This window comes from Ixodes scapularis, unplaced genomic scaffold, assembly GCF_016920785.2.
Source record: "Ixodes scapularis isolate PalLabHiFi unplaced genomic scaffold, ASM1692078v2 PGA_scaffold8__174_contigs__length_109621045, whole genome shotgun sequence".
In the NCBI taxonomy this organism is placed as follows: Eukaryota; Metazoa; Arthropoda; class Arachnida; order Ixodida; family Ixodidae; genus Ixodes; species Ixodes scapularis.
The window spans coordinates 92,969,349-92,990,763 of NW_024609883.1; the positions used below are offsets into that span (position 1 = coordinate 92,969,349).

Below are 21,415 nucleotides of genomic sequence, written 5' to 3' on the forward strand. Positions count from 1 at the left end.
ATTTCGAGAGTCACTCACAAAAGGTATAAAATATGCTTTCAGAGAGAGCAGAGCAACTTTGTTGGTTAACGGTCAAATGGCGCACTGGAAAGAGTGCAGGAAATTGCACCAATGATGATACATAGAAGAATAACATTGTTGTTTTGGATGCTCAATTATATCGACAGCGTGTCCTTGGTGGATGCACCTCCTAATTATTGTGCTTACGGAATTACTACGCCACTCTTCTACCATTATAGGCGCAACTTCTTGTGCACTTTTTTTTTTTTTTAAATCTGGTGACAAACGGCAAACCTTTAACAATAAATCCTGAGAGCCTATTGCCCCTTCATAAATTTTGGAGTACATTACCTTTCTCCACTTGGTGATTCAGACATCCCATTAGAGTTACAGAAAGCATTAAGGCATGTACCACACATTAGAGGGGAAACAGTGTACCACAAATGTTAAAGCAAAAGCATGACATTTTATTATAAAGAGTGTGAGGCAGTGTCGGTTATCCGAGTACCAATCTTCAGTAAAGCCTTTAAGCTTCTTACAGAAGAATGATTTGTGCACTCCTTAATTTAAAATTGGCAAGTTTTGATATTTGCTTGCAGACTTGCAGCCTACAGTAAAAAGAAGTGTTAGTATAAACAAGTCCTGTGTCTTTCATTAGTAATAAAAAGTTTATTTAAAATGTATTAAAAATTACTGAAAAATAATTAACAGTGAAATTTTAAGCCTTATATTGTTCCCATTCAAGCAAGGGGATTCCACTCAAAACTCATCCCAAAAAGAACAGAAGAATGATAAATACTCAAGATAACTTACCATGCTCAGGTGTCCTGTTAATTTTGCAGTAAATGGCATGTTATGCATGTATGATATCAAAATGTGGTTAAAAACAGTTTCCCAAGATCAGTGTTATTATGCTCTTGGCATAACAAACAAATCTTACCACAATCGCTTTATGAACAATGGGTTAGAATCATAATCCCCAAGTTTGTCAATGGGTTTTCAAGAGTTTCGCAGGTACTCCACCAGCTGGTGTTTAAGACAAAGAAACTGGCATTCCTACCAGAAGCTATGTGCCGTAAAATATTGAGAAAGCGCTCATCAAATGGTTGGAGATAATTGTAAAAAATATGGGATGGGCACTTTGCAGGTTCCAGCGCTGAAAGTCAGAACAGTGCAGGAGCAGTGTTGTAGTCTGGTGGGACCCCTATTTTCTTAAAGCAGTTGCACCGCTTGCATCCAGCCAGCTTTGTGCTGGTACTCTCATGTGAAGCTTCATTGCTTCTTACCGGAGTGAGCATGGAAAGCTTCACCGCTCTGCACCAGCGCACTGGGAAATGTGGTTGATGCGGAGGAGCACCTTGTTTCATTCAATACATTCAGAAGTTTACTGGCCTGGGTGCTTGATATGTTCTTAATCGCTTTTTAAATTTTCAAAAGTGGGGTGGACACCTATTGCGATATGAGCACATGCTCATCATTTTATGGCACATGGAATGGCAGAGATAAAAAAGTAAGGCAAATATTTTGCCTATCACAATGGCGGGTAGTAGAAATGCATCGAAATGATGTGTTATGCGTCACGGAAAGTTAAAAACATGAATGGTTAGTAGTGACTACTGCTGCATTAGAAGGAAGAAGGAAGTGCAGAAAGGAAGGCAAAGAAGTTAACTTGGGGCATTTTATGCTGCATCAGGTAAGTTATAGTAAAGTTTATAAAACACAACATTTTAGAGACAACATGCCTCCTATAATTTATACAATTTTCGTCATGGCAACATACCCCCCCCCATACACATCCCACACATTTAAAACGCTATTGCATGCCATTATAAATAGGGTGCTATGGCAACTATTTAGGCATCTCTCTTGACTTGTAACATAGCAGACATTGTAACATATCACGGCACAGACAAGACCGTGAATTTCAAACATTACTAAATCTTAGGCGCAGGAAGACCGAAAGGAGAAGACACAAAAAAAAGAGTGACAACACTGAACGGGATGGTGTGTGTGTTGTCCCTCTTTTTTTTTTATCTCCTCTCTGTCCCCTTGCATCTTAGGTTTACTGATGCTATGACATGTTCCAATCAATATATCAAGACTTAATCATTTCTAAATTGAGAAATATAACATGCAAAGCATACTGCAAGATCATAGGCGTGCACAGGGTCCTCCTATAGGGGGGGCCAAATTCACTGCAGCGCCCCCCCCCCCTCACCCCCGTCTCACCGAGACCCTTACGCCGTAGGGGTAAGGCTCTGGGGGTAAGGTGTTCTAGTGTACCCTAGTAGGAGTGCACTAGAACACCATATTTTAACCGCGAAATATGACTTCCAAGTTTACTTCAGTGTCACTATAAAACTACCTTTCAGTTTACTTTCCCGCAGATTACTTGGAAGTCTAATTATTGCGGTTTACGAATGGGGCCCGGAGAATGATAAGGCTTGAAATATGTTTGAACCTAAAAATTAAATCTGAGCTGTGACACCGAACATGACGTAATGCCACAAAACGTCATACTTGCCACTGTTACGTGTCATCATATCCATATCCTCGTAGACCGCAGTAATTGGATTTGCGAGTGCTCTGCGTGAAAGTGGACTTACATGCGCTTTGAAGTGTGGGAGAAATAAGAAGATGAGATAACTTTTCTAACAACAAAAACGATTTATTGCCAAACAAAAGTGGAGACCCCCACGATAAAGAAACCACAGCTTGCACTCGTAGGGCACAAGCGCCATCACAAAACACAGAAAGAAAATGAATCACACGAGGGCTCAGACGATACACAATTTCAGTTCACAAACGGTACTCTAAAAAAAAATTTAAAACAACACAACAACAGGGCTGGTGCAAATGAAAACAGTAACACACAGTAAAATTACTACACTATACAAAAGTACTATTCAAGCTGAGCTGTGCAAAAATACTATCGGTGTGAGAGGCGAACCTTAGTTCGGACGGAATCGGCTGTAAAGCACCCTCTTCCGCCGGCTGTCAACCAATTAAGGATAAAGTAGAATTATGCGACATTGTAGGTTAATGCGAGAGCATATCCTGCGAAATTAAAACACATTCATAACAAAAGTTTGCGCGTTTTAGTCGTAAAATGCTTTAAGATATTATCAAAACTGATGGATGTTGCTAGGTCCTGCTCCACAAAGGGCAGCATCAGCCAACGAAGCCGTTCCTGCGACATCATGGATCTTAACTTGGTCTTTACATGTGCGAGCTTCGAAAATGTCCTTTCGCACGAGCAACTGGTTACAGGAATCGTGGAAAAAAGTTGAAGAGCGCGAGAAAAGTCCTTGAATACTGACTTGTCCAACCCATTTTCTTTAAGTGAATCCAGCCAGTCATAGGCGGTCATGCTGTTTGTTTTTTCGTCGCTGGTTCGGGACTTCAGGAGTTGCATATCAGCACCCAAGCTGTCGGGATCTACCTCAAAAAGCTACAAATAAGAGATATTTGTTCGTTCGCTCACAGAGAGGCCCAAAAGGTTCTGGAGAGCACACACAAGCTCAAAAGTTTCTTGTGTGAACCTTTCCTCAATCCCTCGAACACAGGAGTCAAGCATCGGAAAGAAAACACAGACACGAAATTCCTCCTCTTTTGTCGCATAGAAACATTCATTCGCCCAGTTTTGGTCAAATCGCTTCGATACCTTTCTTCTTCGAACTTCGGGAATCTCGATTTCATTCATCTCGCAGATCGAAGAAGCTTCCGCAAACATCTTTTTAAAGACTGTCCCATCTTGCCTCATCTCTCGCAGCGCTTTTTGCAGATGCCTGACTTCATTGAGTGCAGTGGTAAGGTTAATTTTAGGGTCCTGAAGAGCTCGGCTAACCTTCAAAATAAGCTGTAGAATAGGGTGAGCTATTTCCATGCTGCAGACAAAGTCAAAGCTCATCACCTGGGAAAGGAGTCCATTGCCTTTTGCTTTCGTCTCCGGGTGCTTTGTGGAGTCCACAATCGTTCTTACTGCACTCGACAGTTCGCTGTAGCTCTCACAGCGAACTGGCCTTTACTGCTTCAGCACGACATGCCCATCTGGTTGTAGACAAAGACTTCAAAGTTTTCAGCTGTGTGCCGACAGTTTGGAAAATTCGCTCAAAAACAGCATGGCGCACAACACTGTTTTTAATAAAGTTGTACGCAAGTTGCACAACGCCAAAGAAATCAAACATCATTCTGTTTTCTGCTCAAGACAAGCATGCATCGACAAGCACCAGGTTTAAGCTGTGGGCATAGCAGTGAACGTAGACGAGCTTGTTGTTCTGCTCTTTGCACTTTGCTTGAACGCCAGCAACGTGCCCTGACATAGTACAAGCCCCGTCAAAGCAGACGGAACTCACAGAATTCCAGGAAACATTGATGGTGTTGAGAACTGCTTGCAATGTGGAAAACACAGAGTCGCTGTCTAAATTTTTAAGCCTGTCGAGAGTAAGGAAGACCTCCACAGGCCTGTTCTTAATTTCGCAGAAGTACCTAATAACAACAGAGAGTTGTTCATGATGACTGCAGTCACTTGTTTCGTCGCACATGAGCGAGACTGTTTTACCTTCTATGTGGAGGACAATCGAAGAAAAAATAACTGCATGCAGTGACTCTAGGATGTCATTTTGTATTCTGTTGCTGATGTAGGAGGCGTTCTTTGGGCCTGACTCTAAGTGGCCCCGCAAAACGGGGTCATACTTCTTTAAGATATTAACTATCTCTAAATATAGACCTTGCTCTGCGCTTTCCTTATTTTCACTGTGCCCTCTGAATGGCCTTCCTCCCTTTGAGAGAAGAACAACGATGTCAGTAAGGCGCTTTAGCACCTCACGATTTTGTTTTCGTTTTTCTTCAACTTGAGACGCTCGTCGTTCAAAGCTTTCATCCAGCATTGAAGCAATCAATCTGTTTGCTTTGGAGCAATTCCATGACACAACACTGTTAAGATGGCCCTCAGACCTTTCGCTTTCTTCCAAGTTCGAAACCCAGTTGAAACAAAGGATGGGTCTAAATGTGCTTTGGTACCACTGCCCGGCGGAAACGCCCGACAACAAAAGCAAAAGGCTGCATCTTTTGCTGGACTGTATTCAAGCCAGCTGAACTTTGCAAACCAGTGTTCACAAAAGCTGCGCTTTCGATTATTCGTTTCTGTTTGGGCATAGCTGCCCAGATGACGCTGAAAAGGACCCCGTGCTTGCCTGGCTTGCTTGTCCAGGTCGTTAGTCGGCATTGGCAACGACGGGTCGTCGTCAGACATTTGGTTCTGGTTGGTGGAAAGCGTTGAGCAAAATCTCGGAGGCTCATCTGGTGCATCAGCGATGTGGCTTGGCGTCGTGGCACAGCTTGGCGTTGGCACACAATTTGGCGTTGTGGCACAGCATGGTGAAGTGGCGCAGTCGTCAGCTTGCTGGTGGCTGGACATCTTTTCCGGTTCATTTTGTTCATGCTGCTCTTTGCAGCTTGTTGACTGTGCTGCAAACAAATAAGAGAAGTATAACTTTTTAGTTTTCTTTTTACCTGTTAACATGGCTCTTAGAACACGCTCGAAAAGAAGTCTGAGTAAACAATTACAGAACCAACTGCGCCAATAATAAATATATCTTTTTGGAAATTTTACGACAGCTTTCTCATGGACAGCTCAGCATGGTCTCTCCAAGCTAACATCAGCAACCGCTGCTCGGAGGCGAGCCAAACACGGCCTGCTGATTGTGTTTTCTACGTTTTAACGTAAACAACCTTTTTGAAAAACCTAGGTTGCTAAAAAGCTAGTTTTTTTTTTTTTTTATGTCGGTGATGTTAGTCGCGCTAGAGTTACTAGTCTGGCCGAGGAGCACTACCTTCTTTGTTCATCGCGACAGAAGTTCGCGCCCTTCTCGTATAGTTAATAATTTCTAGAGAGATAATCCTGCACAGAGCGTATACACGACTCAAACATTTTAAGACAGCGTTTTATTAATGGTGAGCACTGGCGCTGGGCACGGAAATGCCCAGAGTTGCTGAGTACGTCAGTGAAGACAGACGGGGCTCTAATAGAAACGTTGCTAAGTTCGTTAGACACATTTTCCTTTGTGAGGACTTAAACATTCGTGAGTGGGTGCGTCTCTCACTCTCACTGTTGCCTTCGTTCATGAGGCACTTCATTCGCCTCAACAAGATCAGTCATTTTGCTCAACGGGGTCCTGTTGAGGTGCCACGCTATCGTCTACGAACAGACTTCATAGAATGATACCGACACGTGCTGCTATATAGAGACTTTTAATGAAAAGGATATGAATAATTTAACCAACTAAACTGAGATCTGGAATGAATGAATTCAACAACGAAGAAAAATACTACAAGGTCAGTTTACTCGTTTTTTTCTTGGAAGGATCACATTATGTGAATGAAACGGCCTCTAGGAAGCCTTCATACAAGCACTGAACGTCCCTGAATTGACTCATCCAATCACCAAACCAGTACCGATGTGCACGGTGGACCCCTTCTTTCGTTTCTAATAAATTGCACTGTTCTCTCTTTCTATACCGCTCCGGCAATTTATGGGGTTCTAAAATAGCGGTGTCGTTTGCAGTGGCGGATCCAAGGGGGGGGCGGTGGGGGTGATCGCTCTCCCAAACGCCTCGCCAGGCACCCCCCCCCCCCCCCCTCCCCCTGGGGTTCTTCGTCAGCTCGAAGAAAAAACGTAAGCAATCGACGCAGGATACAGCTTGTACAACCAGGTGACCAATTGCTTTTCTTCTCAACTGAGAGAGGAAGCAAATGCTCTGGGTAGTGTAGTCTGGGTCTGAGCTTCTCCTGAAGACGCTCCGGACTTCCCCACGACCTTGGCTTAAACATAAGCCCGCTTTCGTCCTCGCCTCCATCCCTCACTGAGGATCAGATCAGCGCCGCAGCGCGGAATACAGAAAGAAGCCGACGAGTGCCAGAAGGGGGAGATGTTTCCTCTAATGGGCTTCATACTGCCTGCGGTACGACTTCTCGTGGCGGGAAGCTAATAAAAGAAAGATAAACGGTACGAGCACTCTAAAGGCTGGAGGCTGCTTACGCTAGGGAGCCTTCATGTGCGCTCATGAAGGCACCCTAGCTTACACGGGGTCCTCAAGCCGACGCCGTAGGCATTTATTTGTATACAATGCCGTTTCAACTTAGGGTGGCGGGACATATTTTAGGAAAGGCGCCCGCTACCCCTTGTCTCCCCTTGGCGCCGTCTTTACTTTTCAAGTTAAACGCGGCTCCTGTGGATTGACGGCAGAGCTTTCGCCCGGCTTTGCAGGAGCGAATATGTGTGTGTCTAATGGAACAGAGGCGGGGCTTGCTGGTTTCCGACTGCGGCTTCGAATTCCCTACCTAAGGGACTTGGGGAAAACGAGCCTTTTCAAAGATCCGACTATACATAAATTAAATAGAGAGTGCCTGTGCCCCTTCGAGTGAACACCGACTCCCAAACATCCATGCTGCAGTCGTGATCGGCCTTTAGCCCAGTTGAGATTCGCCGACCGGACAACCGCTCTGCCCCATCATATCTCTGCACCTGTCCTCTCGATCCTGACGAATGAGCTAACTAACCAGAAACAAGTGTTCTTTTCACACAGAAAATATCCAGACGAATTGCAATTGAATATAATTTGGAAGGATCCATTGCTGGTTTAAGGTCTTATCTAAGTTTAAAAGTTATAGTTGCAGAACTGCAACATGCTTTCATAAATATTCAACAATTATTCTCTTTCGTTCTCTCGAGTTGCATCCAGAACACGTGAAAACACGAGTTTGGGTTGGCAATGCCGCATGTGCTGCGCTCTAGACATTCCAAATACACGGCGAACAACCGACGAACTTGCCTGACAGCTTTCGTTTCGCTCGCTGCGTCAACAGTGTTTTGACGCCGCGAGCAGCGTCGAAGCCGCCGGGCCATTTTTGTCGCTTGTTTGCAACGTACTCGCTCCATTGATTTAAGCCGCTCTTCCCGTTGCCGCAGCAGTTAAGCACTAGCTCCAACCAGAATGTCTGCCAAGGCAATGTCTTTAAGCTTCCCTAAATCGACTGCTCACGTAGTGTCGGTCTGAAACCCAAGTTCCAGAAAGGATAGTGCCACCACAATTTTCGAGATACTTGCCTCTAGCGTGGTCACCCGAAAGGTTTTAATTCAAAAAGTTCATCCCCGACAGGTAAACCGATACAAAAGCTCTCAAGATCTATATTATGTTAACAGAGTTTAGTAAAAACGATAACTCTACAAAAAATATAAACACTCCCTCCCCGCCGTTTTACATCGAGGAACCGCCCCCCCTGAAATGGAGGTCTGGATCCGCCCCTGGTCGTTTGCATTTGCACCGACAGGACCTTCTTTCTAACATTTGTCACACATTCAGTTTTAATATCCAGCCACTAAACTACCAGTATATACCATGGAAAAGTTCAAAATATTTTCACAATTTGGACACTCAAAAAAACTTCAAATTAATTAATTAGATAGCATGAATGATGTGAAATGACAGAAATCTGATATTCGTCCACCCGAGTAAGTTACCAAGCTTTCACCTAATTACGAAAGATAAAGGCAATGTCACTGATGGGTCCGGCTACCAGAGGGCCAGTACTTCTGAGGACTTTCCTGCGAGCTTGGATGCAAGCAAGTCAGTCGTTCAGCTCGATCACTAGGTAGATAGACTTACCTACCTATCTCAACAAGCTGAAAGCCAACCTGAAGGTTCCTGCTCCATGGAATTGCAAGCTGCCTGCCTCAAATGTTTCAGCCATTGGCTCCATTCAACCACCTGCTCCGGAAAAATGTGAAATAGAGGTGTGTATTAAAGGAAGACGACGGCTTTAACAAGGCAAAGCAGACACTGGTGCGTCAGGCTCCTGGTGTATCGCAACCACACTGAGGAACTGATCCTGAATGTGCCACACCTCCAGAGGCAGTTGGACCAGTGTCGTCACACAACATCCACGGAGTCAAAAGGCCCATAGGAGGTTAACCTTCTTCCAAGAATTCCATGACACATGCATGGGTATCAACGCAATTAGGTAAGGCAATGGTTGATGCCGTACAACCTTGAACAATGTGCCAACAGGCTGCATTAATGCCACCAGAAGCAGAGCCACAAGCTTGGCCAGAACCCACGGCTCCATGGACAAGAATTTACATGGACTGCACTGCACCTATCGAAGGTAAAACGGTGTTAATTGTGGTAAACAGTTACCAAGATTGAAAGAAACCACTGGCATCAGCAGCCAGCCAACTCCACTGCAACAGTCGAATATCTGAGGAACACGGTCGCCTGGTTAGGACTTCCTGTTTGCTTGGTGTCCAATAATGGAACACCACTCCCCGGCACGCTGTTTACCGACTTCATTACTCAGAATGGAATTGGCCACCTAAGGACTGCACCTAACTATCCACAGTCAAACAGACTTCCCGAGAGAGCTGTCAGAACGATCAAGGACAGTCTAAAGAAACTCTCGGGTGGTTCTTTGGCCGCATACTTGCCAAGATGGCTCCTTGTGTACCCTCGCACACCGCATACCACAGGAGGACAATCTCCAACAGAGCTCGTGTTCAACTTTTGTCCTAGAGTTTGCTGCATGGACCTCATCACTGAGACCCAGGAGCCAAAGGTAGACCTGGAAAGACCTAGCAAGCTTAAAGAAAGCAGCCCTGTTTTTGAAAGAAACATGGGAGCTGTAGAACAATGGGGACCAAGATCATCTTCCAGGCTGTCGAAAACTGCATGACTTTGGTAAAATCCACCATGGCACAATGAAGCACCACCTGGGCCAGTTGTGCCCCAGACGCTTTAACTCAACTCATTTTTAGTCAGATGATGAAATTACCACTGGGCACTAACTTGATTGGCAGTTAACAAGTGAAAAAACCAGGCTATGGACCAGGAACTGAGCAGGCATTTTAAGCAGTGCAAGGATGCCCCACTCAGGCACGGGGGACACCAACCAAGATGAACATTTAGCTTGTGCGGCAAAGTGTTGGATCATGCCACCACCAGGGGTCAGTGTTTCTGGGGGCTTCCCTGTGCAACGGCCATGGGCTTTCTCTCTTTTCCCACACTTTCCAGTGACCATGTAACAAACATGTATAACACGGCCATGTCAATTATTCCCTAATAAACAAATAGGTATGATCCTTGCACTCCATGGATGAAGCAGCCACCAACAATTTCAACATTGGTCTGTATGGAGTCAAAAAACAAGGAAATAAAGGAACTTCTGACACACAACTATTCTTGATGCATGCACACAACAGACTACTTCCATAAAGCCCTGCATGCAACACGGCGCGCGTTGCACTCTGGGAACTAGTTGGCCAGGGAGGAGAGTGGCATGGTTTCGGTTTCGATCGACACGTCGACCAGAGATTACACACAGAGCGTGGACTATAAACGGCCATTATCTCATGTTTTCTGGTCCCGAGAGCGTCATTTGTGGTCTATAAACTAACCTAAATGGCCAGACCTCGAAGCTTTAGCACAAGCCCGAGACGTATATAGCTTCTCTTAACACATGCTTGTTCTATTTTTGTACTTGAGCCTTTTTGTTAGCGTTTCGAGGTATCTGGACGAGCCAGTGCTGGGAATCTCGACGCTGCGAAGCTCGGGGATCTTGCTTATGTACGAATCAACAGGCTGTAGCAACCAATAAGTATGCATACATCAAGCTCGCACCTTTACATTATATGTTGTTGATCAGGAAGTTTGTTCGTTTCGTGCGTCCATAGAAGAAATACTACTTTTTGCAATTACTGTTTTCTTAATACGCCTGTGTATGCGAACTCGGAGGTGCCACTGAAAAGCTTCTATCTCTTATCTGTACTGACCCGCAGCACTGCACGAAGCGAAGTCCCCACCCACTTGCATTTTACTAATATTCAACATCGCGTATGCACGTAAAGTTATCCTGCAATTGTATAGGCACATTCGCGCATACAGACCGTTTTAAGAAAGCAAAAGTCGAGCACTTGTGTGAAAAATGTTGCACCATTCGCCAGAAGTACGCCGGACGGGTATGAACCCCTATGCGGTGCGCCAAACGAACGAAATTTTTCAAAGTGCATTTGACGGTTGCTAATGGCCATAATATTTGTCATGTGTTAGCTTTCTTCCTGCCTGAGTATGCTGCGATAATTTCGGACACACCGTTCAGGCACAGATCTTGGGCGTCAGTAAAAGCTCGTCCAAAAAGGCTTAGCGAGGAGTAGGGGACGCTTGTTAGGGCCTCCGTTGTAGCTAGCCCATCTCTGCGTTTGCGAAAACTTAATCGTCTATCAGCATAAAATTTGAGTGGGAGATATATGATGACACGAGGAAGACATCATAGTAACTTTGGTGCAGTAGTGAGGTCGAATTTATTGCATTTCCTTAAAAGTTTACGCGTCAACGCTGGGCTCAACTTTGATACTCCTGTGAAGATGCGGCTTGCTTTTCGCCCAATGAAGTAACAAGAAGCGGACATTTGGCAAACAAAATATGTCTAATGCTCCAGGTGACCGAATTTCACTTGTAGTTCAATGGTACTAGACGGGATTATTGAAATTGAACTCAAAGATGATGTGACTAAGCCACGTCCTACTACGTTTGCATACGCACTCAAATATCCGGTGTTTCGGGAACCAAAAAAAGTGCCCCGGCCTTCGTTTTCTATCGCTCGAGAATGAGTATATTGTACATTCGTAAAAAAGTCAGATAATCGAAATTGCAAGCAGTGCGTTCGGTCGCGGCGTGATAGCATGAGATGAATCTGCTCAGTCGAAACCGAAACTGAGTGGCCAACTAGTTCCCAGAATGCACTGCATGGTATTTCGCCGCAATGGGGCGCGTCGGTTTTGGAAGAAGTCCATTGGCCAGCAGTCTCCTTGCAACATCCTGGACACAGCAACAAAACCCAGCCCTTGCACCTGTTACACTGAGTACGAGCGTCTGACAAAAACTAACTCACGGAAAGGAAATGGCGGCAGTTAGGTCTACTGCAAACAAACTAACACACAGATACCTGACAATAATTAAGTCTGCAACTACAATGAAATAAAATGAGACAGACCCAAAAGCTGCAACCGATGACCATGGAGGGGACATGGGTCTCGTGCCTCTGCAAGAAAAAACACAGAAACTGCAAAATTAAAATAGGCAAGTGGATAAACGAAAAGGGTCGGAGGCAAAGCATAGGCTCCCAGAAGCGTAAAGGTGCTGCACGGTGAAGGCTCACATGGAAAGCTCATGAAGTAAAGGGATGGCTTGCAAATGTCTTAAGCAAGTGCAGAAGTGATAAACTTGAGGATACAGAGAGAGTGCATATTTCGAGGTATGCGAATGACACGAGGAAAGTGAACAGAAGAATGACAGGGGAAAAGACAAGCTAACATGGGCAGGAAGTCTCTGCATAGGCTTTCATGCAAGACACCAGGAAGGAAAGTGTAGGCTACAAACATCCACATGAAGCAAAAAGGGATGAGTGAAACATAAGCAGTGCACAGCAAGGACAAGAAAAAAAAAACATGATACAGAAGAGCAAGTTTGCATGACAGCAAAAGCTTCACATAGGCCTACACGCAGAGCAGAAGAAAAAGTGCTCCCCACAAAGAACCGTAGCAAGCGTAAAAAAATTCAGAGGCTTCATGCAGCCATACGCACAGAGCACAATAAAAAGAAAAGCTTCCCACAAACATCTGAAGCAAGCGTAAAAGAAAAAGAATATTCTGGGACTTCACTCAGGCTTACATGCAGAGCATAAGAAAAAGCAAGCTTCCCACAAAGAGCTGAAGAAAGTGTGAAAAAAATTTAGATGCTTCACGCAAACTTACACGCAGAGCACAAGAAAAAGAAAGGATTCCCACAAACATCTGAAGCAAGCATGAAAAAAATCCAGAGGCCTCATGCAGGCTTGCACGTAGAGCATAAGAAAAAGAGCTTCCCACAAACATCTCTTGTAAGCGTAAAAAAATTCAGAGGCCTCAGGCACAGCACAAGAAAATGGGCTTCTCACAGACCCGTAGCAAGCATAAAAAAATTACAGATGCTTACAAGCACAGCACAAGAAACTTACCACAAACATGTGTTGCAAGCATAAAAAAAAATGCAGAGGCTTCACGTAGGCTTACATGGAGATCACAAGAAAAAGGGCCTCGCACAAACAACCGTTGCAAGAGTAAAAAAAATTCAGAAGTGCCTCGGTAAACAAGGAACGCAAAAATTGAAAGCTGCCCTTAACACAAAGAAGAAAGCAAAGTAAAAAAAAATGAGAACGGGACACCAGTTTCATCAACTAAGGCAATCTAAAACACTAATTAGTTCTCCGAGGTCCTGCCATCGACTGCCGAAGTCCCTGCGTTCAGCTGCCCCAGCCGCCAACTCGCGACTTTTTTCCCACAGGAACAGTTGCAGCCGTGCATGGCAGAATCCCCTGATGAGCTTCATTTTGATTTCATGGCAGTTGGGCAGCTGAACACATTGGCTCTCTGCAGCCATCCTCGCCGATAGGCCGTCCAGGATGCCCCGTGCATGCATCAAATCCGCAATGAGGCTGCGAAAGACACTTTCACAAATTGTGAAGAGGGCGCGTGCAGCTTCAGAGGGGCAGGTCAGAGCGTCAGGGACATAACTCTTTAGCCTGAGGAGGCTATTTGCAGGTGCCATGGGGACTCGAATAGCTGCAGCACACGTGTCACATGTAGCATTATTTTTTACAACTCTTCGTACCACATACCCGCGTAATAGTCAAAGCTATCCTCCTCAGGTTGTGACATGGTGAGTTCTACCTCCTCAAGAAAAATGTCGGTGGGCACAGCAGGTTGTACATCCAAGTCTGCGAGGTCAGCCAGGTAAAAGGAGGCATCGTCCAGTTCGTAGGACCCTGCCTTGGACGCCTTCAGGTACTGCGAGTGTGTGATGATTTTCAAGGTCATCTTAAACTCCAAGAAGTTGTGATAGGGTTGCCCTGTCGCACTACCGAAAACAAGTTTTCATGGCAGTCCTGCGTGAATCTGGATGTGAGCACAAATGAAAAAGAATGTCTCTCAATGAGACTTTGCTGCAGGTCCAGAATGGACTTAGTAGAGAGAATTACCCCCGCCTGCACTGGCTTCAACGCCCCATCCCCAATAGTGAGGTGGAGAAAAAGATCCTTAAATTTGACCAGAAAGTCAAGGGTGTTCTTGTAGCAGGCCTCATTTTGCCTGCTGATCGCAAGGACTGGGTGCCTGCTGCTCATAAGATCAAACCATTTGTTGACCTGTTCCAAGAACCAAGCCGTGGTGAGGAAGTTGGTGCTCCAGCCATGATTCTCCACCGGGAAGCGCAGGGCAGTGGCCGTGGAGTGACTGAGGACCTGTAGGGCAGTGCTCACCTACAAACACAGAACTGCTTTAGATCATCAAGTGTATGCAATGTTTGGTAAACTGGACTGAAGGAATCAATGATTTGAAACTTCCCCCTCAGTCAATAAAAGAACAGCATGGGCACTAAACAAAGAAACGGCTGCTAACTTCCATTCCTGTTGTCCATACGAATGGTTTTTGCTGGTTTTTTATGAGTTTTTGCCACTCTCTTAAAGTTGGCAGTTCCACTTCATGAGCAAAGGTGATGAATGCCAGCACTGAAGTAAAGTACACTCCATGGTTACTTTGGTAGCTGGGCGTTGCTAAAAGTGTCACCGACTCCGATTTGTGAACCACTGACTGATTTTGTTGAAAACACTTTAAGGGAAGCTAAAGAGGTTCTCCAAAAAAAATGAGTTAGAGGTAAATTCTTCCGTATTTGTATCCTGCAAATTTGAATATGCACTATTTGCTCAAGAAGTATCACCCAACGCAAAGAAATATTAAAAAAATTCACTCGGCATGATGTCACGTCAAGAACTTTCACCTGGCCACCGAAGCTCAAGCACCATCTCTCGTGCAGTGTTCCGGCACATGTGACCAGCCTTGCCCAATGCAGTGCTTTTTTTATTCTCGTGAAATGGTGCGTCATCTGCTACAGACGCCTAGTTCCCGCTACAATCTTTCACGCCTGACCAACATCCGCTAAATCTTTTATGAAACTTTATAGGTGTACTAAACATACGTCAAAACAAACAGGCGAGCGAAAATCGTGAGCATGAGGTGAATCGCACACAATTTGTCGACCACTCAAATAAGCTTGCAATAGCTGCAGAGATTCCGAGGATCCTTGTTGCGACGCTGCTGTCTCTCAGAAATTTCCTCCTAGCTTCTTACACCTCGGGAGGGCGGGGCTTCAGCGCTATGGTCAAAATGCTTTGATGGCTACTCCGGGCCTCAAATTGACAAATAATTTTAATATTCGTGATAATGGAGGCAATATGAAGATGATGCAAGTGTTTTTTAAAGGTACAAAACCGCTTTAGTTTCCCCTTAACCAGGCATGTGCGAATAACAAATTTTATGTTTCAAGCGAATAAGAAGCTAATAGTGACTTGGGTCGAATAATTTCGAATCGCATATTGAATACTTGCGGTGCCTTTCTGATACTGCCATTCCGTTCAGCTTCCGCCATCTTGACAGTGTTGATGTCAAGATGGCGGAAGGTAGCTTAGCTTAATGGAAGCTAACCTAAGTTAGCTTCCAGTCGTGTGTAACTAGCTTAGCTAGCTACAAACAAGCTAAGCTACATGCTAACTTAGCTTAGCACTCTTACCTTAGTACACATTTTTCAAAACATTATAGTATTTGAGTGATGGATGAGTGTGAACGAGTATGAATAAAAAGTCATTTTAGATATGATATAAAGACTATCATACCTAAAACACCTAATATCAAGGGGCACACAGTAATCCACTGAAATGAGGTTAGACAAGAGTAATTTTGAGTATGTTTTGTTCACGTTCTCAAGGATGTGCGTAAATTCTGCAGTTGTTAATCGAAGCAACAAATGAAGCTTGTCATTTAGTTCTCCTTGTCAACAGCATTTTTCCTGTAGAGATAGCTTTCTAGTGCACAAACTCAGCATGTGAGCAATGATTATACTTTGTAAAGGAAAATCTAGCTGGTTTCATTTAGGTTATTCTCAAGTATCTGCCTACCCACTGCCAAGGCTCAGTTAATTCTGAGCCCTACATAGAGATTGTAAGTAGATGAGAGATTTGTCAGTCCTCTTGCTATACCCAAATATTCGTTTTAAATCTTAGACTAAAGAAATGATGAGCAATGATGCACACTGCTTGACGGAACCTCAATTGTAGAGTGACACAGATTCATGGTAAAAGCCAGTTTTTTTGCTTTTTTTTGGCCTTGAGGTAAGCATTTATATTGACCAGGAACATGAACAATCATTACGCTACATTACAATGTTTTCCTGCATTCGTCGCACACGCGCGTGACCTCTTCTTCTCTGGAGGTGTGCCTTCCACTCAATGCACAATCGCAGTGCCTGCGAAATACGCACGATCACGGTGTTTTCTGTCGCTTCTGCACAGCACACCGGTGCTCGTTAAGAAGCGCACTGAACTGCGCTAACTCGCGACTTTGCCAGCACTTAGAAACTGTGCACATCACCGAACGAACGGCACGCGGCCAACTCATCGCGACTCCCAAAGCAACTGATAAGAGCGCTAGAGCGATCTCGACATCACAGGACACAGGACACACACGATTGGTAGGTGAGATGATGACGTTTTATTCTAGTAGGGCCGCGCCAATCACGGGGTGCAGATTAGACCTACCTTCCACTACATTAATGGGACGCTTAGTACCTGGGAATGGTGACTAGAATGACGTCACGTGAGGACTCTGTATAGCCATAGGCTGGGGATGGCAACATGTGCAGCATGTGCTGAGCTGTAAACAGTGTTTAATTTTGGCCATTCGTGTGCAGAGATTAGTCATGAGCTGCCCAAATGTTTGCCGAGGCACTTATTGTCACGAACCCAAGTCAAGTGTTCATGCAGTGCTCGTATGGAATCCATAAGCCTCATTCGACCATCATCACCACAGGGTGCTCTCCTAGACACCGTCAGCATAATTACCTTCATGGTCGCATCAGCAAGGTTACAAAAATTGGGAGTGAAGGAAACACTCCCCCTCTAAACTTGAATTCACATCTCGACGCGTGCAAGATACTGAGGTCAAACTAGTGCTGTATGCCTGCGATGAGAGAATCATTCCAACACAATATCAATAATCTACCCCTTCATACCACACTGCAACTAAGTGAAAAAGGAACCATGACACCAACTTATTTAAAAATAAATTGTGTAAAATACAAAAACACTACAGTTACTAACAAGGATATTATATCTGCAAATAATCAACAGGGAGCTTTGAAGCATTTGAGTGGCCTGACAACAAACTTGCCTTCAAGCCGCCGCCCCAGAGTTCTAGACGACGGCAATGGGAAGCTCCCCTCCAGTAGCAAGTCGTAGCCCAAGCTGCCACATGCAAATCGCATCTGCAGCGACTTCTTCACCGTCTCATTAGACCACTTGGACCCCCTGTTGCCGGATCTCCATAGAGCTGCCAGTTGGTCCGCAGTGAAGAACTTGTGCAAGTGAGACCGGAATGTCGCTTCCCTTGTCTTTTGTAAGGCAGCCTGCCTCACCAAGCGATGATTCTCGTTCTCCAGCTGCTGGATCTTCCGGCTCATCTGAAGAAAGACATCTTCAGTGAGTTTAGGTAAAACGGATGATGGAGAAAGAGGCTGTAGGGTTCACTCAGAGGTCTTGGCCGCTGGTTGCCACAAACACGGTACAAGAATTGGGTGTTGCCCACCTCATGAGATCAATCCAAGCAGTGCAAGAACCATGACACATACCCAGCTGGTGGAGGCCGCCGACACCAAGGTGCCGAGGGCAGCTGCGCTGGCCTGGCCGCGCTGGTTGTCACTGGTCACCTGCAGCGAAGGGTGCGGTGGTATTGCTACACGGGGGTACGCAGGACCCTGGAAGATGCTTACGAAGCACGCCCCGCTGGTGGTGGGGAGCGGCTGCGTTAGCAGGCCGCCCTGCAGGGCCGCTCCAGAGGTCCTGGCTGCTGGTTGCTGCAAACACGGTATGAGAATCGGGTGATTCCCACCTCACAAGATCACTCCAAGCCGTGCAAGAACCACATACCCAGCTGGTGGAGTGTGCCGACACCAAGGTGCCGCGGGCAGCTGAGCTGGCCTGGCCGCGCTGGTTGTCACTGGTCACCTGCGGCGAAGAGTGTGGTGGTATTGCTACACGGGGGTACGCAGGACCCTGGAAGATGCTCACGAAGCACGCCCCGCTGGTGGTGGGGAGCGGCTGCGTCAGCAGGCCGACCTGCAGGGTCGCTCCGGAGGTCCTGGCCGCTGGTTGCTGCAAACACGGTAGGAGAATCCTCGTTTTGCAGAAATATGGGTTCGAGAATAAATGGATTTGTCGCCCTTTCTCTCTTCATGCTGGCCGAGCGGAGAGGGACGAAGGCTTCTTTGTATTTACCTCGGGGTGAAAGATAATCCTCAAGGGGGACAAAAGTGGTTTTGGGGGAGCTCTATCTAAGTCACTGCGACACAATACGCCAACGGGACGCAGTGGACGTGCCTGCGGCCAGGGAACTCTCGTCTTTTAGCCATGCACTCTCGAACCACTAATTCTGCAAATGGTCCATTGGGTGTTGCCCACCTCACGAGATCACTCCAAGCCATGCAAGAACCATGACAGATACTTAGCTGGTGAGGCTGTCATAACATTACAAGGCAGCTGAGAGTGATGAATGCCTCATGCATTAACTTAATAGAAGCAACAGAATATGAGTTATTGGGTTTTGACTTACATTTCCATGAGGCGGGGTTTTGTGCTGTGTCAGGCTGCAACACTGAATGATGGTGTCTCATGCACTCTTGCATAAGGACCACTCCGATTTAAAAAAAAAAAAAAAAAAGGTCTCTGACATGGAACAGAGATGTCAACAGCCTACCAAGTCCACATTATTATAGGTCACCTGTGCCTCTTTCAAATCATATCAGTAAAAACATCTTAACACAAGATAAATTATTGCTTTTAATTCACTCTCATAATCTAGGTAAATACCAAAAGAACAAAAATCTCACTTATCCTCGTTACACGGACTCACTTGACTTTCAGAATGCAGAAACAAGCTCGGAACAGCTGTGGCTTTTAGCCTCCTCCAGCCGTCAGAGCACCTCGTCTGGAACTGGGAGGGCTCGAAGTGGTCCTGAAGCGAATAACGTTTTGGTAGACGTCAAAACTGTGTATTCAGCCGCTCGCGTCACAGTACAGTTATTCCGCTGACGAGAGGCTCACGCTTTCAAAATACGCGATCTTACAAATCCATCATCGCACGACTGCCACAGGCCTGAACCACTCGTCTTTCTACGGTAAAGCGAAAGCGCACAGGACGCTTCCACGGCAGTAGAGAATAGATCACAAAATACACGGTTTTGTCACAGTGCACTCGCGTCCACCGTGCTCGCGTCACAATATTAACAATGAACAATACCTCACCTCGCAAAGGTACGTTCTGTCGGGAGGTTTCCACCCCGCGCCACGCTTGATTCCTGAAAGCCACAGTTTCCGTCTCCTCGGGGATTTCGGCAGCTTGGACAAGCGAATTCCCCTGGAAGCTCTGTTCCGGCACTTCAGAGCACAACAACGACCCATTTTTCAAACAAGACCGGAACGGCGGAACTCCCGCGGCTACACAAACTTTTGTTTACGTTATTTCAACGCACGTGTCCGCGTGCGCATTCGTTTATTCTACCATTAAAGAAGGCTATGACGAAAAGCTCACATGCACCAAGTTTTCAGTCACCGAGCGTTAACTTTTTTAACTCTAGCGACGCTAAAATGAAATTACCGAACCCTGCTTTACTTTTGAGGCTCACGACCACCGCTAGGGAAGGTTTTGCGGCTTGTGATTGGCCACGAGCGGCCTGTCAATCAACTATTCGACCAATAGATTTTCGCCCCATTGATACCAATGAATGGCCAAACTCTCCCAATATACGGCTCTGGACCCGAGAACATACTGGCGCCATCTATCGGGTAGGTGTGAAGCACTTGACGTTCCCGTCTGTTTACTTTTTTTTTGCCCCGATCATTTTCTTTTTCTCGGTAGATAGCACGCACGTTTGATCTCGCGAATACTGCAAAACCTTCGCTTTAGTGAAATGCAGTTCCAAGGTCACGTCCGCGATGGCGCTTGTGTTCTCTCTAGACCTAAGAGACCCCAAGAGCTCGGCCGTAAGGAACCGCAAGTATGTGGACGTTCCCTTACATCAGGTAATCCATCGGGCCTTGCTAAGGCCACTAAATAAACTGCGCCTCGGAGGCTGTGTTCCAGAATTTACTCAGTCTGACTCTAGGGTAAGAGTTCTATACCTTGGCGTTGGACAACCTACCCGCGTCCAGCGTTCCTCTATCCACGTTGTCACGTGACATGATGCGCCGTGCCCGGCAGTAGCGCTGCTCGTACACAATGTAAAAGATACAGAGTTCGCCGCACACATATATGACGTCAGAATTATCTGTGGGAACGATTTAGGCATGTAAGAATCGTGTTTGCTTTACTCACACACGTATAAGCTTTGTACCCGTCTGTGGATATCCTTTTATATGACCTAGAGCCACTAAATCAACTGCTCCTAGAGTATCGGCACTCTGTTCCCCGACATTGTTGTGGGCGCCTCCATTTCGGTTCTTCTGCAGAGCAGACGCAACTGCCGATCGTCATGATTCAAGAATGCGACTTCTTCAGCATTAGATCTGCTGTTAAGAAGCTCATGTAGTACTGCTTTTCTCTGTCGCGAACTGTTTAAGCATTTGTGGAGGGCGGAAAAACGTTTCCTGTGATTTCGGATAAACCTTCAGATAACTGGCAACCTTGATTTTAGGCCAAAATATGGCCAAGTGTTGTTACTCTGATGCGTAGCTTATTTAGTGGCACTAATATGACCAATGGGGGGACCATCTTATGCCCGTGTCCCACTAGACCGACAGACCGAAACAGAAAACAGCGACAAGCCTCAAACCCATCCAGCTTGCTCGCGATGGTACCTTTGGCAGGCGTTTAGTCATTCGGTGCTCGTGAAGTAAGCACAAGTCATTGCAAGCCTGTCAAAGATACCCTCGCGTGCACGATGCTCGTGTTGGAGCATAGCCTCCTTTATTCTACAATACGTCGAGGCTTGTCGCTGTCTTTTGTTTCTGTCTGTCGCCCTAGTGGGACACGGACATTACAAAGGAAGCAACACGCATCAGACAGCGTCCGCAGACTCTTTTATTTTTTTCGCGGTGTGAGTAAATCCGGAGCGCTCTACTTTCCCGCAAAACACTCGGTAAAGCACAAATTGCTGCAATTTACGGAGGGAACTCGGCGAACAACGAGGCTAATACTAGGGTTAAAAATAGACAAGTAAAAAAAGCGAACTGCTCTGTGGCACCGAGCATGATGAAACGCCCCACCTATGCCACAACGCAGAGT

General features: G+C 45.8%; 1 protein-coding gene across 1 annotated transcript; it reads right to left on the reverse strand.

Annotated features, from left to right (window-relative positions):
- Positions 1 to 4,897: 4,897 nt before the first annotated feature.
- Positions 4,898 to 17,837, reverse strand: LOC120842661. Its single transcript, XM_042287062.1, has 5 exons — positions 17,766 to 17,837; positions 17,309 to 17,597; positions 14,233 to 14,346; positions 12,046 to 12,093; positions 4,898 to 5,469 (listed from the first exon to the last, which is right to left on the reverse strand). Exons 2-5 carry the CDS (start codon positions 17,595 to 17,597, stop codon positions 4,898 to 4,900), a joined length of 1,023 nt encoding a protein of 340 aa, XP_042142996.1. The 5' UTR covers positions 17,766 to 17,837.
- Between the last annotated feature and the right edge of the window lie 3,578 nt (positions 17,838 to 21,415).

What these genes read in the sequence shown, in the direction of transcription:
- LOC120842661 (XM_042287062.1), bottom strand. Translation starts at nt 17,597, where the DNA reads ATGAGCCGGAAGATCCAGCAGCTGGAGAACGAGAATCATCGCTTGGTG. An exon ending in TCTGGGGCGGCGGCTTGAAG is followed by an intron (nt 14,347 to 17,308) that starts GCAAGTTTGTTG and finishes CTGTGTTTGTAG; the next exon opens with GTGAGCACTGCCCTACAGGT. An exon ending in TCATCGGTTGCAGCTTTTGG is followed by an intron (nt 5,470 to 12,045) that starts GTCTGTCTCATT and finishes ATTTGTTTGCAG; the next exon opens with CACAGTCAACAAGCTGCAAA.